This window comes from Pteronotus mesoamericanus, unplaced genomic scaffold (genome assembly GCF_021234165.1).
Source record: "Pteronotus mesoamericanus isolate MK-2021 breed Mesoamerican mustached bat unplaced genomic scaffold, CSHL_Meso_final contig_25, whole genome shotgun sequence".
In the NCBI taxonomy this organism is placed as follows: domain Eukaryota; kingdom Metazoa; phylum Chordata; class Mammalia; order Chiroptera; family Mormoopidae; genus Pteronotus; species Pteronotus mesoamericanus.
Window position 1 is genome coordinate 6,831,835 of NW_026555105.1, and position 26,676 is coordinate 6,858,510.

General features: G+C 49.9%; 1 protein-coding gene across 1 annotated transcript in view; it reads right to left on the reverse strand.

Moving 5' to 3' along the window:
- Positions 1-320: 320 nt before the first annotated feature.
- The window catches only part of PTPN1 (protein tyrosine phosphatase non-receptor type 1), a 62,866-nt gene continuing 36,510 nt past the window's right edge, over positions 321-26,676 (reverse strand). Inside the window, exons 2-10 of the mRNA XM_054573602.1 lie at positions 21,839-21,929; positions 18,789-18,889; positions 15,813-15,911; positions 10,653-10,790; positions 7,357-7,566; positions 6,821-6,982; positions 6,220-6,443; positions 3,536-3,707; positions 321-1,476 (exon numbers count right to left, since the gene is read on the reverse strand). Coding sequence (XP_054429577.1) covers positions 1,462-1,476; positions 3,536-3,707; positions 6,220-6,443; positions 6,821-6,982; positions 7,357-7,566; positions 10,653-10,790; positions 15,813-15,911; positions 18,789-18,889; positions 21,839-21,929 — 1,212 coding nt within the window. The 3' untranslated portion in view covers positions 321-1,461. The remainder of the gene's footprint in view (positions 1,477-3,535; positions 3,708-6,219; positions 6,444-6,820; positions 6,983-7,356; positions 7,567-10,652; positions 10,791-15,812; positions 15,912-18,788; positions 18,890-21,838; positions 21,930-26,676) is intronic.

Here is a 26,676-nt window from a genome sequence, read left to right on the forward strand (position 1 = left end):
CGTGGAGGTCTGCTACGTTCTCTACGCACCCCGTACGTCATGAAGGCGGGTTCTGTTATCGACGGGGACAGGCTGTGGTTGGGCGCGTGCAGGGGCCCCCCGGGGGGCCGGGCCCCAGCCCGCAGGCGCCAACTCCAGGGGCCCCGCGATTCTTAGACGCGGAAACTCACCGCCTTGCTTGACAACGCTGCCTCGCGTCCGCAGGGATGGAAAGAAGCCGCCCATCCTGGTTTAGGCCCACTGAGCAAAGAAATGGGAAGCACCCCGATCCATGTTCTTTAGAAAAAAAATTTTTTATTGTTGCAACTGAAATGCAAACCCATCATTTATATGGCAAGTTGGAAAACTGTACAGTTTGACAGTTCTGTGAGGTCACAGAAGACCCTGAGACGCGCCCCCCTCCCCACCCCGTCATGCATCCACGTATACACACACCTGAAAAGGTATTATACCAAAACACCTCGCTTTTTTTGTTTGTTTTTATTTTTGTAAAAATGGTTTATTCCATGGCCATTGTAAAAAATAATGACCTGCTGAGTAAATATTGGCTTAAGGCATATAGCAGAGCAGCTTGCTACTTCTCTAACATACGTGTAACAAGATGGCGAGCCATCTGCTTCCCAAGGATAGGAGATTAAACCAGTATATCCATTTTGAAATGCTACTATATATACACACCCAAACTACTACATACATATACAGGACTTCAAAAACAAACAAACAAGCCCAACTCAAAAATGCTTACAGCCTGGCACCTCGGCCTTACCCACACCTCACCCGGGCTCTGTGGGGCTCTGCCTCTAGCATCCCACCCCAGAATCTCGCTACACGGGCTTCTCACACGTGAAAGGCAAAATGTGAAAATGCTGGCAAAAGGGCAGCTCGGGAGCTACAGCTGCCTTTTTTCTTGTTAAAAAAGCCACTTAATGTGGAGGTCTTAAGTCCCCCTTGCAGGAAGAGTCGTGAGCACCGTCGGTCCCCGGGGTTCAAGGGCAGGGGCAGACGCCTCGCTCAGCAAGGCCCTCCCGACTGAGACAGCAGCTGGCTGACTCCAGGGACCATCATCATCCACGTTGCTTCAAGAAGTGTGGTTTCCAACAGTTGCCTTGGTTCCAAATGACAGTCTTCTCAAGAAGAGTGTGAACTTGGGATAGTGGAGGCTGATCCCAAAGGTGCGTGAGCAGCGGACCCTGCTTGTCTAAATGTCCAGAGCGTGAGGTGTGACTATGGCTTCCCATCCCCTTGGAATGTCTGAGTTACAGTGGGACCCAGCTGGACCAGGACAGGCCAGGCCTCACCAGGAAGTCACCAGAGTGTCATGCCAGGAATTAGGCAAGTGTCTGTGACTGGAAAACATCCCTCCAGTGCTGAACAGCAAGTAGTTCAGCATCAGTCTCAGGAGCCACAGCCCATAATGATCTGACCATGCAAGGGTAGGCCGGACGTACACACGAGGGCACTTCAGTAAGCAGAGACCTAAGTATTTCAAGCACGTGGTATTTGATCAGGACACAAGAAGACCGAACATGCATTCTAATACACACTGGGGGAAAGTGGTGACTGAGAACAGGTTCTAGCAGGTAAAACTGGGGAGGGGAAAACCGGACAAAGTCATCTCCCGTCACGTGTGGCGATACCCAAGTGTTCGTTATGAATCATCCCACTGCGCTCTAAACACACGCCAAACCTCCTCTCACGTTACCCACAGCGCCACGAAATACCCACTGCTCACAGCCGTCCGTCTTCCTAGTGCTGGTCTGACGCAGCACGCTCGCTGCAGAGTCCTAGGTTCCCAGCACTACCTGAGGGTTTATTACTGTATTTTTTGAGAAAGCCTTTGATGCAAGGCTGACATCAAAAAACTTTTAATACATTATTGGTTTCAGAAAATGCTAGTGCACTAAGGATGCCTCTGGGGGGAAAAGGGAAAAAGAAAAAAATAAATAAACATGGAGCGGAGAGGCTCCTGGCACATGGTCTCCGCCGAGTCTGCCGGGCAGTGCTGTGTGCCGCCGCCTGGGCTTGCACAGGCCACCTGTCCTCGGTGCCGCCGGCACGGCACTCTCTTCTGCTCTCCTCAAAAAATGGGTTGTGGATTTGGTACTTAAAGGAGCAGTCGGGGGGGGGAAGCAAGAGAAAAAGGAGCAGCCCAGCAGCTGGGGGGCGGGGGAGGGGGGGGCCCGGCCTGGTCGGGTGGCGCGGCGGCCCTTACGTCCCACGGCTTGCCTGCTAGTCGGGTGCGGGCTCTGTGGGCGGAGGCTGGCAGAGGGGTGGAGGTGGGTCCGATCATGTGTTGCTGTTGAACAGGAACTGGAATGAAACCAACATTTTCAGCTGAGCCCTAGCCCACCCCGCGGAGCTGCAGGCTGGGCAGTAGCCCGGCTACCCCAGCCCCTCCCCCAGACATGCCCGTGAAAGGGGCTTTGGTGGGTTTTTTCTTTTTTTTAACAATAGCCCCCACCTCTTCCAGAAATCACCCCTAAGGATAAAACTGTGTTGCTAAACCATCTGATGCACTCAAAGATGGCAAACTTTAAAACAATAAAGAAAGTCTTGTGAGGTGATTTCCACAACCACAGTTTTAAAGCTCACTGAGTCCCTTCTCCTTATTTTAACAGCAACACACTTCTCAGGGGTGGGTTTCTACTGAAATGCATTTATACTTCAAATCAAATGGAAACTGCTCCTTCTCGATCTCAATGGCAGGGTGAAAAGGGTGACCTCTGACCCTGAGGCAGGGGCCTCGAGGAGCCCTGTTTTGGAGGATGGGCTGCTGAGGGCAGGACACGGCAAGATGGCTGCGACAAGAAGGGATCGATGGAGAAGTGAACCATGGAAAACCGGTGGGGACACCCTGAGCAAAAGCACAGCCGGGTCTTCTTTTCTAGAGATGGCCTTTTGCGGTTTTTTTCTTCTTAAAATGGGAAAGCTGGCAGGAACTTCCCAAGCTCAGTGTACGCACAGCAGAGGAAGTGACTGGGCAAGACACAGCCCTAAACCCTCACGCCCTCTCCTCCAGGGGACTCCGCATTCCTCAGAGAGGGGGAGTCTTTCCCTGGGAAATCAAATAGAAATTGTGTATTGGGTTACATCCCCTAAGGGTACAAGAAAGTTCCATAAGTGCCTAGTCTTTTTTTTCCCCCAGAAGTAACAAAAAGCTGCTTTTTACAAAGGTTAAAAACAACAATGTGTTGTAATTGTATTTTTTCAAAAACAAATAAACAAAAACAAAAAAAAAAAGAAAAAGAGAGAGAGAGAGATGTATTTGGCATTTTCTCTACTTACTCCTGAATAGGTTAAGGCCCTGAGATTAGATGCTTGTATTCTTGGGACCACAGGGCTCCTTAAAACCCCAGTGCATCAATCCTCAATTCTCTCTTGTTAGCCCTTCACAGTTCCAGACTTTAAAACCTTTGATCTGTTCCTTCTGGGACTGGCTCAGGCCCTTCCACAGCACTGACTGCTAAGGCCAGGCTGCCGGCCAGGGCTCTCTGTACACGCGGTCTTGCCAGCACGTCCGTCAGTGAAAACATACCCTGTAGCAGAGGTACGCGCCGGCCGTGAGGACCGTGGCCATGCACATGTTGACCAGGAAGGGCTTCCAGTGAGTCAGCGCCTGGTCCTGCTCCTCCGTAGATGGCGACGGCTCCCCTTGGGTAGGACCTGCCCCAGCGACCCGCCTTCTGACTTCAGTGTCTTGACTCGTGCTGAGGAATGAGAGCGCAGAAGTGGGTTACTCGCTCTGAGGGGAGCAATGGCCAAGGTGCTGTTATGAGGGGAATTCTGGGAAAAAAGGGGCCGCATGTAAATAGTTCGGTGCTGCCGACACTGGTCGGACGCCCACTTATCACCGCCTCCCCGTAGGGATCCAGGTGGCCCTCACAGCCAGGAAGGGTAGGGATCCGGAGGCCCGTGGACTCCTTAGTGAGGGAGGGTGGGTAAGGGCTCGAGGAGAAATACAGCCGCTGGTGTGAAGACAGGTGCAACCTTTGCCCTGGGGTCTGCTGTACAATGGTCCCCTTCGGATCAGAGAGGGTGACGGCGCGGCCCGCGTGTCTCTACACCCTCCCCTGCCACCTCGACAGATGCTGATCCACAGGACCTTCGTCACTGCTGACGCGCAGACACCACACATCCCACTGACCCCCAGACCGAATCCCCACCCCTATCTGATCCGGCCAGGAGGGCCCTTTCTTGGGCGCCGTGGGCGCAGTCGGTGGGCCACCATCATGGTGGCAAGCTAGAGGGATCCGGGGGGACAACGTGCAGTGTTCCTGCTCCAGGGCCATCACAGGAGAGGCCAGCAGAGGCTCATGGGCCCACGCGCAGCCCACAGGGGCACACTCGCCTGAGGTACCGCTGCCCGGGAGACAGGGGAGGCCGCAGGAAGTGCTTGGTTTCCAGCGCCCACCCTGCCAGGCCCGGGCCGCTGCGCTGAGTGCTATGGGCACGTGGGCTCCCCCGGTGCCCGGCGGCACTTGCGTCCTTGGTACAACTCCATTTTTCCTGGAGCTCCCTGGCTTCTAGCTTCCCAGACACACACCTCCGTGCACACCGCCTTCACGTGCAGTACGAAAGGCACTGCTCTCGCCACAACTCTCAGTGAATAAAGAAAACAGAACACATGACATGAATGAGACAGAAGTCACTTGCAGCCTGTGTCTCTCAGCCTTGGCCCACTGTGAGCCCTCAGATGGAACACGCCGACCTACCCTGAGAACGTCACCAGAGGCCCCGGGAAGCTGGGCCCAGGGTCACTGAGGGACAGCCAATGAGCTGTTGCTAGCACATCACACGGCGCCTGCGCCAGGGGCCCCGCTGGACAAGTTCCTCTCTGGGACTGGCCTGGCGTTTCTGTGATAAGGACCAGTTGCACGAAGAGCCCTGGGGACTCAGGTTCATGAATCAGAACTGGGGCCAGGCACTCAGCCTTTAGCAAGGTGCCTGGGCAAGAAGCTGATGGTCAGTTTAACCCGAGGACCCCTTGTGGCCAATAGTGTAACTGGCTGTCTCGCATGCCACCCCTCCAACGTCCGGCAACACCAACACAGCCAGGCCCCGTTCTCCAACAGCTGCAGAGCATCCCGGCATGAGGAGGAAGCAGGGTTTACCTAACCCCTGGGTATACAATCATCTCTAATTTCTCACCACTACAAATGATGCTACAACAAAACATCTCTCCCTATACATCTCTCTGCACACGTCTGAGAAATGCCATATAGGCTAATTTTCTAGATACATACAAATACTGGGTCGAAATGTGCACTCATTGCCCTGACTGGTGTGGCTCAGTGGACTGAGCGCCAGTCTGCAAACCGAAGGGTCACCTGTTCAATTCCCAGTCAGGGCCCATGCCTGGGTTGCAGGCCAAGTCCCCAGTAGGGGGCGCGTGAGAGGCACCCACACACTGATGTTTCTCTCCCTCTCTTCCCTGCCTCTAAAAATAAATAAAATCTTAAAAAAACAAAAAAAGTGCACTCATTTTCAACTGCCCTCCAAATAGCAGGTACACTGCCTCCACAGTCTCAGCCTGGAACTAACTCCCCGTCACTCTTCAAGCTTCCACACAGTGCCACCTCTTGTAGGCAGCCTTCTTGGACCTCCCAGGGAGGGCTTAGAGGCTCCTCCGTAAGGCCGACCACCTCAGCATGTACCTCCATCACATCACTGACCACAGGCTCCCACTACAATCTACTTCCCCTTCCCAACAGGGTCTGGAACACAGACCAGGAGCAATATATCTAGTTATCTCAGTATTTAACATGTTTCCATAGGTTCCTGATAATCTTTGTTAAATTCTAAGGAAGCAAAATAGCAATCTACTTGGTCATGACTAAATGAAAGGCTAAGTTCCCAAAGACCATTTTGGGGGCTGCAGTTACAAGGTCAAGCCTGGACATTCCATTTCTGGACAGGCCAGGAGCCTGAGGGAGACACTGCTGTCACTGGGCAGGAAGACTCCCAGGGCTCTGAACTCCTGATTCCAGCGAGCGCCACAAGGTGGTGCTAGAGCCCCACTGAAGTCAGTCACTTCCCAGGGCAAACCCTGGGCTCGGCCAGCCAGGGCAGGAGGGGGATGGTCTCTGGGACCCATTCCCCACGACACAAAAGCACTGTGTGCTATCAGGAGGCTGCACCCGCGGGTTTCAATACCAACACGTGTCTCTTGAACAGGTCATTTCTCCTCACCCCCAATAAGCCAGGACCCTCTCAGGTTACCTTTCTAGGCTGCAGGGGGCTCCTAAGGGGGTTCTGCTTTCTTCCTTGATCGGGCCGTCTTCTTTATCCTCCTCGGACTCATCCTTTACCCACTGGTGGTTGGGGAAGAACTCCTTGCACTTCCCATTGTGTGGCTCCAGGATGCGTTTGGGTGGCCGGGGAGGCGGGGGGACGTGCTCAGGCAGGGGCTCCAAGTCCTCGTGGGAGAGCTCCTTCCACTGCTCCTGGAAAGAGCAGCGAGAGGAGCCGCATCAGAGCCCGCGCCCGACCGCTCTGCCAGGACGCCTGGGCCCTCCTCGGGGGCAGGGCTGCCGGCTCAGCGAGGGCCTCTCCGCTCCTCGGGCCCCCAGATGTATCGCCGCAGCTGCAATCTTGAAAATAAACTATTCTCCCTATTACGTTCGCCAGGTGTGCTCTTCAAAGGCAGGAACTAGGACCCAGTGAGAACTGCCACAACTTTCTAACTAAACACAAAGGGCGGCTATTTGTTCTGTGCTCTGGTGCATGATAGTGTTTGAATTTGTATAGCAGACAGCGACCTTCTTCAGAGACAAAAACCGGAACTCGGCGCGCCCGGAGGAAAAGCGCACGCAATGCTGACCTGAACTGAGGAGTCTCCCATGATGTATTTGGCACCTTCGATCACAGCCAGGTAGGAGAAACGGAGCTGGTCTGCTGTCTGGATCAGTCCCATCCGAAATTTCCTCATTTCTAACAGAACTTTCTTGATATCAACAGAAGAAGGGTCTTTCCTTTTGTCCATCTGAAAGCCAGAGAGGAGACACAACTGAGCCAGCCCCGACTCCGCGGTGCCCACCCAGGAAACAACTGCAGCAGGGAAGGCAGAGTTCTGGAAAATGTGAGCTGCTGCAGCAAAATCGGGACCGTGTGAGCGCCTGGGAAAAACGAAAGACAAGGGGATTTTTTGGATCTCTCTGGATTTCACTTTAAAATTAAGACCATCCCTCCTAACCAAGTAATTGAGGGTGAGCCTGTTTTTATGGAAGGGAAGTTTTTTGAAAGGACAGATCAAAGGTCATTTACTGTGGGGACAATCTCAGGGAAGCTGCGGCCAGGCCAGAGAGGAAGTTTACACGCGGTCCCTTCTCTTCCCCGGGTCTTCCAGGACCTCCTTACCAGCAAGAGACAGGTGTCGGCGAGACAGAAGGTCCCCGACCTGCCAATGCCGGCGCTGCAGTGCACCACGACGGGGCCGTGCTCCGTGCTGAGTGAGCCCGACTCGCGGACTTTGAAAAGAAAGTTCAGGAATGAGGCTGGCGATTCGGGAACTCCGAAGTCGGGCCATGTAGTATAATGGAAATGCAGGATCTCTCGAGTTTCTTTAGTCTAAAGAGAAAAATACTCATGACGATTCTAAGAGAATTATCTGTACAGAAATCACAAATTCTAAGTAAGCACCAAGTGCTTTCCCACCCATGCACTCCCAGAACAGCTTGAGCTCTCCGGTTTTCTCCCACGGGCCGTGCGCCCCTACGGCCGCCTGCAAGTGACAAGCCTGCAAGTGACAAGCCCTGCGGCACCAGGCCCCGTGCTCCGCGCTGGGCCACCAGCTGCTCCTGCTTTGACTTCACTTCCTTCAGGATGGAACAGCTTGCCCACCTCTTTTCTCCAATGTCCCCCTCCCCTCTGTTGTCTTCATGGTTACAACGGACTTCTCTGCCCCACAATGATGCTGCACTGCCACCCATGATAACCGTGTCATAGAACCACACAAGGTTTCACATGACAGGGTGAAACTGTAAACTGCGTGGATGTGGCATCAGCTCTGGGTAACTCAGGGCTTCTCAAGACTATCTGGACATCCCAGAGGACGGTCAATTTAGAGGAAAAGGTAACCAGGCACATTAGCTCACTGAGTTCCCACACCACCCCTTCTAGGCATGCATCCTCATTATTCCCATTTTCTGGATTAGGGGACGGAGGCTCGGAGGCCAGCCCTCCAGTCAGTGGGGGAGCAGGAATTCCAGTCTAGGTTTGCCTGAGTCCAGAGGCCGTGTTCAGGGCCTGTGGCAGTCGCTCTTGAAGGGGGGCCCTGGCACGTGTCCCCAGCATTTCTCCCCCGGCCCAGTCTGCTCCTGGGAGGAACGGCGTCTGGTGCCGCCCTTCCTCTGAGCCTGAGAGAGCCCCCTCGCGGCGTGGGCAGCTGGCCCCAGGAGCAAAGATCCAAGTGCGGTTCCCACAGGCAAGAGAGAGCTCAAGAGCTTTCCCAAGCTGAGAGCACACAGTAAACGGGAAGCAGGTATCGGGTGAGCAGCGCCTGCAGGCCTTGCTAAGGTGGGCACATGGCGGTTTAAAGGAACCTCGCCAGCCTCGAGGGCCTCCTGCTCAGTGGAGCCAAGGGCCATGGCAGTGCCTAGGTCGCCTGGCAAGCAGCTGATGGAGGAAGGCTTTGGGCCAGAGACCTGCTTACCAACTCCGTCTTCCTCCATTCGGCAAATGTCCACAAGGTGTCTACCATGTGTCAGCCACCATGCCAGGAACAAGGTCAAGACACCACCCTTGCCCTCCCAGAGCTTCCAGCTGAGTTATAGCAACTTCCCCCAACCCTCGTGTGATGAAAACATGAGAACGGACCACAATGAACACCAATGACCTAAAATCAGAAAGACGACCCCCATTCAGCCCTGCGCCAGCTGGAATGTACACCAGTATCTTTCTGCAGAACTGGGAGAAATCTCCCCCTGACATTACGGTCATTTCTAGAATCTTACCAAGCAATCCCATTCTTTCCTCCCTGGAAAATGATCTCCTAATACTTTAATGGCTTAAAAAGAGAAATGCCTCTTCTATTTTTTAGGGGGGAAAAAAACACTTAAAGATACATTTTAAAAACAAAGTTTTCTCTTTCAATCCTGAAGACGGTGGGATCACCTCTTGTTTACACCCTCCCTCTTCACTTAGCCCACCTCTCCCCAAGACACCCGCTCTGGGCCCCAGCAAACAGGCCCCTGGCCACGGCCAGGCCTCGGAGCAAGCTGCGTCTGCACCTTCGGTACAGGCCTCTTCCACTGCGTCCGGTTCTGCTTCCCTCAGTGAGCAGGAGACATATTCTCAGGAGTTTACCAGAAGTCACTCTTTGTATGTCAGGCTCGCAAATGCTAAAAAGCATTTAAAAAAGTCTACTACATAATCCTCCAGGCACATTCCAGCCCGCTGCCAACATTATTCCTGAAAACCCTCCCTCCAGCCCCTCCATAAATCACTCCCTTTGAGCCCCAGTGCACAGCCGCAGCTGGGCTCCCGCTGGCACTATCGGAGAGGGAGGAGAGAGCACCCAGATAAGCTGCATTCCTCAAAAGCCACGAGATGTTAACTTGTTCTCTGTGTCGCCGTAACCCATGCAGAGCGCTAGATCTGACGGCCACGGTCCATTCAACAGCGGGAGTCGTGGTGACCGTAAAGCACCTCTGCGGTGATTGTAACTCCAAAGCAAACCCTACCTCTTCCACCCCGCCCCGCCCCACCAGCCCAACCCACGTGACAGCCCCCGCCCCCTTGCTTCAGACTGGTCACCCCTACTGCCCCTTGAATAGTCCTGGGCGGCTTCCACCCCACAGCATTGCGAGTGCTTCCTGAGCGCGCGTGCTGGGCCTGGTGCCGCTCTAACGCTTCACACATATCAGCGCCTCCAAACCAGCGGAAGAGGACACAGACACGGTGAGCCGAGCGCCCCCTGCCCACAGGCTGACAGTCTGATGTGGTGGGCCAGCGACTCTAGTTCCAGAGGGCGGCGGCTGGCCACCAGGACTGAGGGTGAGCCCAGGGGCTGCCTTGAGCTACGGGCTCCTCAGAGACGCAGCCCGATGACCGAGTCTGAACCCCGGGGCCAGGGCCTGTGGGGGCGCTGTCCCGCAGCACAGAACTTTGCCGTGTTCCAGCACCCTCTTTCAACAGCGGCCAGCAGCCGGTGTTAATGGTTCTTCCCACACCCAATAGGCCCCAGGCCTTACCCAGGAACCTGACACTGGCTATGAGGTGGGCTTAGCCCCGCAGGGCCCCTCCTCCCCAGCTTCAGAAGAGAGAGGCTGCCGACTGCGGAAGGAGGCAGCGCGCTCCGCTGGGGTTTAACCTGCAGGCAGCCCCTTCACTCCCGCTGCAGGTGCAAAGACAAGAATGGGTATGTTTTAGATAAGAAACTCCCTTCTCCCGAGAACCAGTGCTCCCTAGTGTTAAAGTTTAGGGAGAGAGAGCTCTGTGGGAAAGGAGGTACCTAAGACCCCCTCCCCTGGGCCCTGGGGTACCCTTGCTCACCTGGTAAGTACGCAGGTAAGCTCTGCGCACCATAGTGCCAAAGCCATGTTTTGCTCAGGGTACACAAAATCCACAAAAATTGGCCTTAGGTAATACCACTCAAAGGACAAGGCAACTCAACGACTAACCGCCTGGAGTACTGAAGCACACGCCATACTCACCATAAGGTTTTCCAACTCTAGTTGTCGTACTGTATAATATGACTTAATATCTTCAGAGATCAATGTTAATTTCAAATTTGTGTCTTCGAAAATCATTTCCTTTTCTTCTTTTTGTGGCCAATACTGCGCACATTTTAACTAGGGGAGAAAATAACACTGAATTACTGTGAGCAACGGACTATGTTCCTACGACAGAGGGTTCAGAGTCCCTTCAGTGAGCTTTATGATAACCCAAAGGCCCGAGTGTTTCTGACCTGGGAAGTCACTGTCTGCATAACCGGCCTTTCCTCTGGGGAGACGGGGAGTCTGTGGAGAGGTGGCCAGGGCTGGCTGTGCGGGCAGGGAACAGACTCCCAAACCCAGCAGCTCTCTAGTAACCTACACAACGAGGTGCTTCAGGGGTCAGATCCTTTCGGTCTCTACCGCCTGCAAGGGGAGGCCATAGCGCACACAAGGTTCAGTCTCCCACAAAGCACTTCAGGTAGCCATTTCAAAGACTGCCAAGGATCTGATCAGTGTTGTTGGCATAGTGAAGATGCTCTGGCCTGGGGAAAATAACAGGCTAATGAAAAACACGGCTGGAAGAGGCTCCGTGTGAAACGCTCTGGAAGGCTGAAGGGCTGTTACGGAGCGAAAGCCATTTAGCAGAGGCTTGGAGAGGGGCTCCTCCAAGGCTCGCGATCGCCCACTGCCCCGCCTCGCCCTTTCATTCTGGTTTGGTTCAGTGCAGAAAAGCACTTTCGATGTTATAGTTTAATAATTTAAGAACCACTTGATGGGCTTGATTTAAAGGTAACATTAACTTTTTCTCTAAAGCAAACAAGCTCCCAAAGATTTGGTTTCATTTATTTAAAAATAAGAGTGACTCAGATTTTATGGCATACTTTGCTTGAGCTAAATTTCTACGCCAGTTACCTACCATTTCTGCTTGCTAATAACTGTTCTGGACAAAAACAGCTGGTGGATGGGGGCTAAGCTGCAAGATCTATGAGCCAGAAGGACTGACAATACGCCGAGACAGAGGGAACCTCAAAGGTGCTACGCTTCCATCAAATGGAACACCAGTGTGTGTAAATAGCTCTTTGGGAAATGGTACATATTCAGGACACTTGTGACTCAACATGCACTCGCCCACTCGATACCTCTGAGGCAAAGGATGATTGTGTCTGAAATGCCACAGTAAGTGGTGGGAGTCCCTCCAGGGCCAACTGTCTGTCAGGACAGATTGCTCATGCCTGGCAATGACAAGGTGGCCTGAGGGAAGTGCTGCGGAGGAAACTGGGGATGTGCCATGGGAATTCAGAGGAGGTAAATGTTCCGGGCTGGCTGGAGTTACGGGAAAGAGATCAGAGAAGGCGCAATGGAAGAAGCAGGCTTGGACAGAGCGTATTGGGAAGGACGGCTACCATTCCCTAGGCACTGCCTACAAAGCAGTCTCAGGGCAGCAGTGGGAGATGGGGCCGATGGAGACCCAGACCCAAGGACTTGGCAGCAGCCCGGAAACCTGTGGTGCCACTTGGGCGGGGAGGGGCCAGGAGGCTCGTGACGGGGTGAACACAGAACCACAAACACGTGTCAGGCCTGTCCTGCTGAATGTGCATTCTACCCAAAACAAAAACAGAAACAAACCATGTGAAACAAACACACAAGCATGTGACGCCAACACATCAAACTCCACGGTCCCCAAGCAGAAGGCCACATGGGCTTTCTGAAGAGCCTGCACACAGGCCTGGTTGAAAGTCTTGGCCAGTTCTACCCATGTCACCTCCCTCCACACACTGGTGATGAGCTGCCAAAGACGAATGAACCCCTGGGATGGGGCCAATCTGTCCGCATCAAGGCAATTCTGCCACCGAGGACACAGAGGCATCAATGACACAGCAAGCCCCCTTGCTTAGCCGAAGGAGGCGGGCAGCTGAAAACAAGGCTTTAGAAGACCTTTAAAGAACGCATCTATCCCCAGACTTCAAAGAATTAGACCTGTGCAATTCCTGGAGACCCCAGAAACAAAGACTGCAGGGTAGGTTCAAAGCCACGTGTGTGGCCCCAAAGCGGCCAGCGGAGTGAGAACAGGGCAAAGAAGAAGAGACACAGAACAGCCAGTGGCCACCAAAGAAGAGGCCAATGTTTTCATGTCTCAGAGGTGGGGCAGATGAATTTTTAAATCCTACCTCCACAGAGCAAGCAGTCCCTTCCAAAATCAAATATAAAGCCTAATAAATCTCTGCAGCCTGGGTAAAAACCAAGACCCTGGAACTCTGCAACTGAGGAATTCTGGTAACACTAAGTATCAGGCAACTGAGGTTTATTTCTGAGAACTCTTAGGCATCTATAGTAACATGCCACACTCCGCTCTGTCATTTCCTGTAGAAATTTTTGTTTTAAACACACAAAATAAAACCAACAACAATAAAGCACAAGCTCACTGCTTCCTGTCATCCTGTTAAATGGATACACACTGACCTGAAAAGGAGAGTTAACTGGAAAGCAGTCCTTCACCAGGATTCAAACCGAGGCGCGCCTTGGGTCAGCGCGGAGCAGCCATGTGGCCGACGTGAGAGGGAGAGTTCTCGGGACCTTCTGTAACTGGCAGCTAGGCGATCTGAAGGGGGACCCACGCAAGGCAGTGGGGTGACCCTGTGACAGGCGATTTGGCTTTCCCAAAGAATGGTGAACACAGAGGACGAGGCACTGTACGAGAGGTAGAGGCGGCACAGAAGCACCTGATATCGAACAGCATCTTCAGTAGGGATTTTAGGAGACAGAGATCATACTCCTGGAAGAGCGAGCTAATCTTGCCGTGTTTATTTCCCCTGCCTAAACGACAACCTCAGTCCTTACATATATAACGCATTCCAAAATGGCACTCCCAAAGTCAACGCTGAAATCAAACCACCAAGAACTTGGGCCATTTGGATGACCACAGTCTAACACAAACAATCATTTTCTGCACACTCTTTCCCGGGAAGCATGGGGTCCCAACAGGACAACAGGCAGGTTTGCCAAAAATAAGAAGAGCATATCCTACACTGTTTGGTGAAGGAAGGAAACCAGAAAACAAATATACATTAGTTGGAAACACTCTGCAAGCTGGTTTTACCACGGGCTGTGAGGACAGTTTAAAATTAGATTAGTTGAGCAAGTAAGACATTGTTTCTTCTTATGATTTTTCCCAGTCAGCCCCATGGGGGTGATAATGTTGATGCTGCATTGAAATGTCAAATCTTATGTTGCTTTTCATGCCAACTTTCATGCCCAAATGACCCTGAGTAAAAAGAACAGTTATAAAGAAAAATAGGGACTACTGTCACATTATCACAGTAACTACAACAAAACCAACCCGTCGTGTTTTCGTGATGGCCAACATAGCAACCCAAGGGGAAATGTTGTTTGCAGTGGATCTACGCTCCATTTACGGTCAGCCTTGGCCTTGGGTGGGACACGACCAAGAGCAAGGCCTGGTGACAAACCCATACGAGCAGTGTCCCAGTTGCACTGTGACGAGAGCGGCTGAAGCAAACCATGTGCAAGCAACAAAGACGTGTTACCAGAACTTTTAGCAACAACTAAGTAAAAAACAAACACTACCAGATCTGATGATTTTGAATAAATAAGTCTTGATTTAAAATCCCCAACCCTTAACATCATCTAGAACAGTCAACCAGGGACAATTCCAACCTAAGGGCACATGGCAACTTCTGGTTGCCACAGCTGGGAGCGGGGATGCATCTCGCGGGCTGAGCCCCCGTGGGCTGATCCGCGTGGAGGGCCCGCAGCGGCTGCCGCGTTTCACTTTCCCTTGCGGAGTGTATGCTATGGAAACCTAATGTTTTGTTTCTTTATTCAAAATTGCTGACAGGAGCGGTGATAGGTGGGGGTTTGCTTCACATATGCAACTTCACATTTTACTAATCAAGCCACTGAAGCAGGAAAAAATTAAGAATTACTTTCACTGAAGAAATTTTTTTTCTAAGACAAGCAGCATTATTTCATCACTGTCAACACTCAGGTATGCACTTCATTATTACTGAGCAAATACATACTTTCCTTCAAGAACAGCGGACAAAGGCAGAATACATGGTTTTAAACATGCGCTGTGGTGAGAGGACTGTCTGCTCTGAGTAACCGAGACTGTTTCTCTTGGGGGGCAGAGAGGCTCTGTGGTGAACGCCTCCCGTTCGCACCGCTCAAGCTCCCTTTGATGTGTTCCTTCCATGCACTGTGTTTCTACCCTCTAGAGCCATGACTGTGCTCTCTTTGGAGGAGGGCTTCTCCGGAGCCCGCCCGTTCTGGCAAGCCGCACCTGCGCCCCACGGCGCCAGGCAGCTGGGAGCGCAGCGCCGGTTCCTGGCCAGGCCGGGCGCACTGGCTTCCTGCCCCTGAGCACCATTCACACCGGCCTCTAGAGTCCTCAGCTCGCCTTCTCCTGGGGCCTCACCTCTGAGCCCCGGAAGGGTTTTCAGCGGGGAAGAGGCGTGGTGGGCTGGGTTTAGAAAAGTCATTCTGGGTGCAGGTCAGAAAAGGCAGAGGGGGGCAAGTCAGAAGGCGGGGGGTGAGTGTGGCCAAGAGACAGCTGCACAGGGGGCGACGGCCTGGACAGACACACCCCTCTAGGCCATGTGCTATCCTGAGAGATGTTTTAAGAGCTGCAAAGACCTCGGAAGCAAGGGCGACACAGATCCTGAAGTAAATGCAGAAGCAGGCAACATCCACACTGAAGAGTGGAGCCAGAAGCCAAGCGGCTGGGATTTTACGGAGGCAAATCCGAGTCCTGCCGCTCCCACAGCCAGAGGAGCTAATAGGAAGATACAGATGACTCCAGCCTTTCAGGATAAAACGATGCTCCCGCATCTCCATGACGCACCGGCAGCTGCGCAGGGGCCGCAGGGGAGGGGGCCGCGGAACTCGGAACTCACGCATCGAACCATGGAGAGGGGCTCACTGACGGGGGGTGTGGGGGGACAGGGCAATTTTACCTTAGTCCTTCTTTAATTCACTTACTTATCTGACTTGCTTACATAAACATGTATTTATGGAATGCCTCTTCAAATTTTTTAAATAAAAAAGATAATTCAAGAAACAAACTTAGGCAAACTGCGCCCGTTGCAGACTGACACCCAGGCAGACAGGGATATTAGAGGAGATAAATATGCAACTTACCGATCCTTTCTCCATCACTCTGTTGAGCATGACCACGCCCCGGCTTTTCTGCTCCCAGACCATCTCCCAAAAGTGACCGCACGTATTAGGCAAAGGGCCCTGCAAACACACAATCCACAGAGCACATGCCATTTACACAGAGTGCATGCCATTCACACAGAACATACTGCAGTGCGAGCTCACCGCTGACTATATTAGAGGGTAGCAGTGCCCTGAGGCGGGCTGGAGGCGGAGGCTGGGACAGCAACCCACCTCTCCCCAGCCTAATGGTCAGTAACCACAGTTCAATTTTCTAACATGTGGTGAAAGGTCATTTCCGCATCTCAGGGCTGGTTCAGGGCTGCCCAACAGGAGAGAAAGTGCTGATTCTGCTTTCTGGTTTGGGCTCGTTGACCAAGGGGCTGGCCCTCCTAGGATCCACCCCTGAGGGCAGGCAGCAGGCTATATCTGGAAGCGATCGATGGTGATGCTCTTCCAGGTACTGGTGGTTCCAGTTCCAATCATTTATCAGTGTGGCTGTGGACAAGTCACTTCACCTCTCATGTCTCAATTTCTCTACCTGTCTCACCTGACTAACCATAGAATCTACTCAGAGGGTTTTGAAAATTAACTACGTTCATGTACATAAAGGGCCTGGGACATAGTAAACAACCCAAAAACGTCAGCTGTTACCGTCACTGTTAATAATGGTAACCCTGGCCGGGGACAGCCTTCATCCTCGGACCCAGGAGCGTAAGAGATGTGGACACACACACACAGTCAGTCAGGCGGCCCAAGGGGCGCGGTGTGGGCAGGGTGTGGTGGGGGGCTGCCCAGCAGCTGGCCTCTCTCACTCTAGCCCACGCGGCAATGGCAGGGTGTTTCCTGGGTATGAGGGTACAAATGCTTCAAGTTTGTCTCAGTTTTTAGTAGGGCCTGGAAGAGACATCGCCTATGACCTCCATGTCACAACATGTCTCCTCCAGCCAGCCCTGGAATAGCTTCCCTTCTCAGCTATTTTCATCCACATTCTCCTTATTCTTTCCATGTTTGCCCTTTGAGTCTCACGCTTTTCTTGCCCACGCTCACCTTCAGTGCCCTCTCTTTCTTCCCTGAACTTCCCTGAGCTTGCCGTCCGAACCAAAAGCCCGCCCTCCCCGTAGGTGCTGCAGGCCTCAGACAGCAGGGGTTACACGCGCAACATATCTCCCAACTAACAGAAAAGTGGCTCCTGGAAGACAGGAATCAAATGGCTCCTGGCTGGCCACCCGGGCCTTTCAGACCCGGGCACGAGGACCCCTCGAGAGCCTTCTGCAACCTTCGCTGCCCCCTAGCACCCCCAGTTCAGAATGGGTCTGAGGATTAAATACCATGCAAGAGCTGAAAGAATACACAACAAACTTGGCCCACACTTCATGGGGGAGGTAGAGGCAGCATTGTTCTTTACATTTTTATAATTCTGGTTTTTAAAAAGACTAGTATTAGTTGCATTATGAACAATGAAAATAAAAAGTGGGCAGGGTTTTGTGGCTTGGGAAATGTTTCAGTCGTAACATCTAGAGGTGCAACTTTGGGGTTCATGCTGCTTCCATCCCTTTTGTAAATCCCAGGGCAAAGGGAGACCATGTCGCACCCAGATACATCCACGGTGCCACCTGACTGAAGAACTCCAGACGTGCCAAGTAGCTGCCTGGGCGGGGGGCTGAAAAGGACTGGGTGTGAACATTTGCGTGGGGACCTCTGTGCCCCATCTGACTTGGTACATTCCACCTATCTTTGCTTTGAGCTCCTTAACCCCACACCAAAGCTGAACGGCTGAAATCAGGATGTAAGACTTGACTTCTAAAAAGAGAAGTTCCCAAGAAGCCACTTCGGCCTCCACCTCTTCTCGCCAGCTTGCCGCCACCAGGCATCTCCCTCCTCACTGCCCCTCCCGCCCCCGCAGAGGTGCTGGCTAAAGGCCGGTCCCCTACTCTTACAGGGAAAACTTCCTCCGTAGCCCTGCAGAGGTGTGGCTAACATCTCACACACCGACGGGGCGGCGTCTGGGCACATTTTGGTCATGGACAGGGGAACACAGGGACAGGGGACAGGACAAAAAGGGGCAGAGAAGGAGGGCCGCAGTGTGTGTACCCTCCTCTAGCTCCATGCCCAAAGCAGCCCTTTGTTCGCTGTGCTTTCTGGCTTCACCGTAATTTTAATTTCCAAATATGAGGTAGAACTCTGATGTTCAAAATCACTCTATAATCCAAAGCCATATATAAGACTGATAAATTGATAGGGAATGAGAAAAGAAAAAGAGGGAAACTTAGACTGTTTGGACCAATTTACAGGTAACATTAAAACTTGAGAAAATGAATAAAAAAGAGATTCCTTTATCCCCATTCCCAGATACCCATTGTTTTTGGGTCATATACCAGTAAATGTTTCACAAGAAGATCAATTACTAAACCACTTTTATGATTCTTTCCATAAATATGCCAGAAGCCAATGGGAGCTTTAGGTGATTTTGCAACCTTGCTCACGTACTCTAATAATGTGCATGCGTGCATGTTCTTTTTCCTGGACCAAAACGAGGCCCGCACCGTGGAATTCTGAATGGACGCCTGGTGACCGTGGACCCTCTAAGCTTTCCTCGGGAAGCGCTCCACGGCCTGAGCCAGACCCTTACGGAATCAATACAGGGACTGCCCTTCTCCAGCCACGGCTCTGCTGTCTGTGAACGGACCACAGGCAATTCTGCTACTTCACTGCTGTTTTTCCCAAGCCCAGCAACATCATACTTCTCAGAAAGATTAGTGTTACACCCAATCTGAATCTCTAAAGGAGGATTTTTTCCTACTCTGTTGTTTTTATGGGTTGTTTAAAACCTGACCTTCTAAAGGATGTGGCAGATTTTATTTGAGGTGTAGATAACAGCACTCTAACACGTTTCAACTGACATCAAGCAAGGCAAAAAACATTACAAAAGAGAAATCCAGACAATCCTGGGTTTACCTGAGTAAGAATGTAACTTCTTTGCGCTTCTTCCATTTTTATCAAACTAGCATTGATATAGTCGTTATCCTCTTGATGTAGTTTAATCCGACTATGGTCAACTGCAAGGCAAACCGGCACTCAGAGGTTAATCCTGGACGGCCAGAGTGTCCGCACAGGCAGCGCGCCCCCCGGGGAGAGCAGAGGCGGCAAGTGGGTGGCATTAAGGGAGTTCACATGGGCTGAGGCTCTGCTTCTTACATTGAGATCCGTCATCAATATGGGGACAACTAGTGCCTTCAGCAAGGTTTCCGAAGTGTTGGGAACTGGATGCTGAATGGCAACAGAGCCAAACTACACTAAAACACAGATGACGTCCTATCTGGGAGATCTGTTCTCACGCCGCATCTTCCTATGACATTTATTCCTGTCCTACAACTTGGTACGCTGGGGAGAAGGTGTCAAGAGATCTGTTTTCTGATGCTTAATATGGGGTGGGGCAAAGGTAGGTTTACAGTTGTCCGTATGGAAAACAACGTAATAATTAATAAATAATAATACAAGAATAAACTCTGTTTTGTATACTCAAATTGTGGACCTACTTTTGCCCCCTGGTATATATACTTTTATAGGTAGGATTTATAAGAACACTTCAACTTAACCTATGTCTAAAGGTTTAAAGATTAAATGACCTAAGTCTACAACAGTGTGAAAAGTAACAGCTTAAATTTTTTTACACAAGGGTTTTTTTTTAAAGTTCAAGTATAACACTCTTAAAATGATTCTAAATCTTTCAAAGTCAGACTTTATCATGATCAAAAACACTTAAAAGAGAGTTCACCTTAAAAAAGTAACTTTGAATCCAAAACACTGAAAGTACATAAATGTAACTTGCAGAACAGTTTTTAAAAATAAACTCTCAATTGGAAGTTCTGCCCAGGTTAGCACAAAACAGAGCCATCTTCCCCTTTGACCACGGCTTTGTCCCAGAAACAGTGGTTTCCCCAGGGCCACTTTCCTTGTCCTACTAGCACAGCAAACAAGGGGGGATGGGTATTATTATTTCTGGTACAATGCAAAGGGTGATGAACTGAGGTAACCGCCCATAAATATTATCTTCTCCCCAAGCCAATGGGAAAGGGGAAGTTAACCAGGATAAGTGGTTTGGGACTTTTTGGTCTAAGAATTCCCAAAAGATGTTTTTGAAAATCAACCACTACTTGGAATACTGTTTCTCATTGTGGAGGGTTAATACAAACTGAAATCCTTTGGTAACACGTAAGTGGATCATGGAAATAAAAGATCTCAAAAATTCCTGTGACTGGCATTGGCGGGTTACGTGAGGCCCATACAGCAGTGGGCGGCCTTCGGCAACAACTCCTCCTCCGAGTGCTGGGTTTTTCACTTGCCAAGTGGAAGATAACAAGACCCCCTCTACCTTGAGCCATTCCCCCATTCCTCCCATAATTTAAAAGCAAATTACTTTTCTACTGGCGAGTGGAGGTAGGGGGAAAAAAATATGAGAAGTGAGATTGGGGCAAAAAAGATTCGGAATGTTTCCCTGGAAGAATGTTTTAAATGCTTCTTTTTCTCTGTAAAACTGGTTCATAAAATCATTTAGATGAGCACTGATCAAAGATATAGAAAGGGAATACTGAACACACTATTGACTAATTCAGAGTAAGTACAGCAAGAGCTAGAGACCAAGGGTACCTCCCGGCACCGCTGAGAGAGGCGAGCAGTAATTGGTTCTCCCAAGCTCTGGGCAGCTGGCCGGGACCTCACAGCAGAAACACTCAGGGCACTTCTTTAAAAAAAATCAAAAACACCTCTGACGTGCCACAGGCTGGACATGCTAACTCAAGAGTATCAGGTGTTGGAGCACAATCGTTTGTCACCCGACGACCTAAAACTGCACCCGATGACCTATGTTGCTGGCGTGTGTCCTCATTCAGTTAATGGCGATCTCCACCACTGCCAACATTTCTGAGCAAGACACTGGGCTAAAAGGCTGATGTTACTTTATTTCATCTTTACACCATCTAGCAAGATCAGTATGACTACTGTTTTCCTGTGGGTCACAGGGGAAAACGATGTGCCCAAAGCCACATGCCTGTAAGCAGCAGGCAGCTGTGACGGCAGTCGGAGGCAGGCCGCTCCGTGCCATCCAGGTCCACTTCTGCCCCGTCCCGGGACCCTGGGCGCTGCGCGAGGCAGGGCGGGGGCACTGCGGGCTCTCCGCAGAGAGCTCCGACAGCCACCATCTGCAACCACGGGGGCCGTGCAGGAAGTGCCTGTCTGAGGAACGACCCACAGAATCTCCTACCACCACTGACCAGCAGTGTCTAAAAACCCGGGAAGTGAGTCAAAAAGGCTTCTGTGGCCTCGAGGAGACAGCAAAGTTCATGTTCTTCACTCAGTTCCAGCTTGCCCTGCTTCATGCAAATTCTAGCATGTTTTCTTATTTGCTTTCAAGATATGAGTGGATTGAGAACAAGCACTCGGAAGGCAGAGGAGGCTGCCAGAGGCCAGTGGGCCGACGGAGAGCTGACAGCAGCAAGGCGCTGCGAAGATGAAGGCTGCAGGGGGCAGGGGGCAGGGTGGGCGGGGACCCGGGAGCAGAGCTGACTTGCCTCTTCGGCAGAGGGGGAGCAGCCCCCACCCCGAGCGCCTGCACAGGGCGTCATCACAGCTCGGTGCAAGGGCCAGGGTCTAAGAACACCGCTGCTGAGTCACCCAGAGAAGGTCACGTTATGCCCGCTCTCCTCTGCTTCAGCTGGTAGGAAAGTGATTCATCAAAAAACCAGTCAAAGCTAAAAAAGTGCTCTGAAATTAGCTGAATTTTCCAGAAACTGAAACCTTACCCCTTTCTACAATGGTGGAAAAACGAACCATTTCTATAAGTCTCTAATGTCTTTGTTATAGGAAACAGTCAAGTCATAAACCTCTATTGCTACTGATTTATCACCAAACCCCAGGGCGAAAGAGTCTTGACTGAGAGGCCCTGCAGCTGAGGAAGAACCAGACGCTAGGGAAACAGCAAGACCGGTTATGGAGATATGAATACTTACAGGGACTGACATCTCTGTACCTGTTTCGGTTTTTGTTCTTGGGAAGCTTGGCCACTCTACACGGGAAGTCGCTGGCTTTGTGTCGGATATCCTACGAGACAAGGATAAAGAGTTCTCTTGAAATTGCTGGCATCAGGAATTCATCCAGACATTTAACCGAGCGTGGGCCATGTGCCAGGCACTGAGGAAGGCCCAGTGCAAAAACAGACGTCAAAGGGAGCCCGGCTGCATGGGAAACTCAAGGTGACAATGCCGAGGCAGCCCAAGGTCATGAGAGAAAAAGAGAGGAGCAAGCCCACGCCTGGGGTGCGAGGAGGTGTGTGGGGCCGGGAGCTGGGCTCACGGGGAGGAGGGCAGGGAGAGGGAAGGCGTGCGTCCGGGCGGGGCTGGGGGGGGCTCCACTTGGGAACACACAGCAACCTGGCACTGAAGTTCACCTCTAACGCGAGGAACGGTGAATGGGCTGCTGGGGCCAAAGGACAGACGGCTAGGGCACAGGGTGGGTAGGCCAGACCTTGGAGGGCCTTGAACGTCAGGCCTGCGAGTGCTACTGTAACCTTTTATAAAGTAACTTATTAAGGGCAGATAAAAAGCACTTTATGCCCATAAACTACCCAACAGCTTTCCTAGGAGATGCTAAACAGACCCCATTACACTCAACTGTCAGAGAGAAGGACCCGCATCATGCCTCCTGCTAGACTGATCACACACATCTAATTCTGCCCCCCTAAAACACCACTGTAATCGCATTCAAAACGCTGTCCTTTTTAATTTGTATTTTATTATTAAAAGACAAACTCGCATAACAATGTGAATGCACTTCATGCCACTAAACTGTACACCCAAAAATGGTTATAATGATAAATTTCGTTATGTATATTTTACAATAAAAAAAAAAAAAAGACACGCACACAAGGGGAGAACAGGGGAGAAGACAACAGCAAGAGAATTCTGAAAGCTGGAAATCAGGCTGACTAGGAGCTGGAAAGACTTACAAACCAGGGAGGAAAGCAGAGGAGCACCCCAATTTCCACCGCAGAACCCCCCCTCTCTGGAAAGGGGTGGGATTCACCGCAGGGTCAATCTGTCACGGGTAGAGCTGTCCGAAAGGAGCTGGATCCGCCCCTCGGCCCCCGACTCCGCCCCGCCAAGACTACTGCCTCTGGAGTCTGCAGAAATCTGAAGGTTTTCTGGAAAACGTGTATCAGGAGGCAGAGTGCTCTCTAGATTATATACGCAGGCATGAGTAAAGACCAAAAGATTCTATCACCAGGGCATGCAACTGACAGCCCCCTAAAGGCCCAGGTCAGAACAGCACTAGCAAGCCTCTTACACCTGCTTAGAGCTCCTGATGGGCCTTGTAAGTTCCAACTCCTCATCATGTGCAGACAACACTGGTACCAAGATGGGAGAGGAAAGCCTCTAGTATAAAAGAGATTTACAAGGGAAAAAAAAAGGAAAAAAAGCCCTGTTTTAATAAACCACAGAGAAAAGAAAGCTTTAAAAATATATATTAATATACTAAGAAAGATAAGAAAAGATAATATACTCAGAAAGATAAGGTATTGTATCGATGAATTAAGAACAGGATGCTACATAAAATAAAAACGTCACCTGGAACTTAAAAACAAGACAGAGAATATGATAAGCTTAATTAAAGAGTCAGAAGACCAGATAGAAAAAGTTTTCTCAGAAAGTAAAGTCGAACAAATAAATTTAAAAAAACCCACTATAATAAAAAATTAGGCAAAACAAAACACATAAAAAAAGAAAACATCAAAAAACAGTGCAAGAAAATCTTTCAGACCCACCAAGTGCTCATCATCATGATAACAACAAACTCACACTACAGCACATTAATTTGTAATCCCAGAATCCTGTGAAGAGAATACTCTGTAAGTTTCCAGGAAGAAAAAGATAGATGACCTTCAAAGGGTAAGGTGATCAGAATGGCTTCTGACTTTGCCAGAAGAACACTAAAGGCTGGACAGCAATGGAGCAATGCCTTCAAAATTCTGAAGAAAAATGATTTCCAACCTAGAATTCTACATATAGCCCAATAATCAAGTGAGAAGGGACAATAAAAACATTCCCAGATGTGCAAGACCTCAAAAACTTTATACCCATGTTTCCTTTTCTTAGTAATCCATGGAGCATGTTTTTCTACCTAAGGAGAGAACAAATCAAAAAAGAAATGGGTAAGATTCACAAGGAAAAAAATGCGACACAAGAGCAAAGGCAAAGGAAGTCTATTCAAAAACGGTGAAAGGAGGCGCTCCCAGGCTGGCAGCCATGTGCAGACCCAGGAGACCGCAAGCCAGATTAAAGCAGAGGGCCTCGGAGACAGATGTGTCAGCCACATGCCTTTGTCCATGTACCAACTGCGACCAAAGGACCACAGAGAAGTGAGGGAGAGACGTGAAGTCTACATCCAGGGAATTCAGCTGAGAAGGAAAGCAAAGGAAGTCTCAAAACAGCTCAGCTCTGCGTGACAGGCCCACGGCCCACCCGAACCAGGGAGGAGGGGCATGGAGGTCTGCAAGAGAGCGCTGAGACAGCAATCACCCGAACTGCTCTGTCCAGCACGGCGGCCGCTGAGAGCACCTGAGACATGACCAGTCTGAAAAGAGAGGCTACATAAAGTACAAAATATACATCGGAGGCTGACGACTTAGTGCTAAAAGAAAAGGAAGTAAAATGTCTCAGATACTGTAAATATTATTTGTTGATATAACATGTTGAACATATTGGGTTAAGTCAAATATATTAATTTCATCTGCTTCTTTTAACCTTTTCCTCTGTGGCTACTACAAAAGGTAAGATTATATACAAGGTCTGTCCAGAAAAAAGCCCAGCCACTGTTAATATAATGAGAATGGTTCGCACAATATCAATGTAACCTGGCAGCCAAGGGGAGTGGACTGGAATGTGCATGTGTGAACAATGATGACTTCACTGTACTAGTCAGTGGGAGCAGCAGACACTGTGGAGGGAGCATGTGTACTGTGTGGCCGTCTCATTCAAAATGACTGAGTAGAGCAACACATCTGCATCAAATTTTGCACTAAGCTTGAACACTCCTCCATGGAAACTATTCAGATGACTCAGAAGGTCAGAGCTCTGGGCAACTGGTGACTGGCAGCTTCATCACCACAATGCGCCTGCTCATGCATCACATCTCGTGCCGAGTTTTTTGGCGTAACACCAAATCACCAGGTGACTCAGCCTCTTTATAGCCCAGATTTGGCACCCTGTAACTTCTGGCTTTTCCCAAAACTAAAATCACCCTTGAAAGGGAAGAGATTTCAGATGTTCAATGAGTTTCAGGAAAATACGATGGGGCAGCTGATGGCGGTTGGGAGAGCTGTATGAAATCCCAAGGTGCCTATTTTGGAGGGGATGGAGGCATCCCTGTCCTCTATACAATGTTTCTTGTATGGTTTATCTTCTGCAATAAACGTCTTTATTTTTCATAGTAAATGGATGGATACTTTCTGGACAGACCTTGTATAAGCATTGCCTTGAATTTCTATTAGACGGCACTAAGTGACCTTGTGGAAAGTTGTTCTGAGAGGCTACCAGAAGGTCTGCTAAGAATTAGCAATGGGTAGGAAAAAATAAAAACCAATGCAAATGAAAGGAACAAGGCAATTATTAACTACAGAAAAATTTTCAAAAAGGAAACAAGATAGTACAACACTATCTGTGACTACTAAAGGCAAATAACGTAAATACTATTGTTTTTACTAAATAGTATACCATAGTGGGAAGACGGCGAGGGGAAGTAAAGGGGAAGACAAGCAGGAGACGGCTGTTTAAGAAAATAAGATTTAGTTGAGGAAAGGCTTATATTAGTGATTGAAATATGCTCCTTAGAAATAAGGACGCACATAAGCTAGGACGAGCAGCTCGAGAGCCGCAATGGTCATGCTGGGGAGAAGAGACGGGGCAGTGGCCCGAGGTGTGGGCAAGCCACTAGCTGGGCTTTATTACAGACCTGTTCCGGTGCTGTTTGACTTCTTAAGCCACGTGCGTATTTAACTTGGATTAAAAAGTTTAAAAACCTGTCCACATCCTGCTAGTCTACTTATTTAAAAACCTACAAAATGGCTGGGAGGAGTTTTTTACTCATGCTAGAGATAAGCCAATAATTTAAAAACCATGATGATAGATTATAAACCTAGCTGAGATTAAACAAATTAATCTATCAGTAGCATATACATCACATCTTTTAGAGATGAGATTAAGCTTTCAGGGAAATGCAACAGAACACAGAACATAACTTTAAGGAATGAAAATCAATCTTAAATCTGCTGTTCTACATGTTACTTGGAAGCATTTAGCAATAGGTACAAACTCCGCCTCGTGAATCTGTCAGTCCAGCTGGTGTGACCGAAGAACGATGAAGAGATGATTAACAATATGGATGAACCACTGAATACTGAGTAAATAAAGGCTGAAACAGCCACAGTAGCATGCAACTGATTCAATTCAGCCAAAGGATTATTAATATGGGCTTTTTTTGGTGCCTGAGAGAGAGAGAGAGAGAGAGAGAGAGAGAGAAACTTGGACAGGCCATTTAATAAAGGGGAAAATTAAGAGGTGTTTACACAATAGTTTTTTAAATATAGATTTTAAAATTAAGGTATACCCAGTAAAATGCACACATATTAAGTATGTAGTTCAGTAAGTTTTTCTAATAGACTCTGAGGCATAATTTACAAATAATAAAATATACCCATTTAAGTGTTTCTCTATTTTAGAATGGCCTATGGGAAATATATGCTGGCTCTGAATGCAAGTATTTATATTTCATTTAGTTAAAGAAAAAAGCCAGG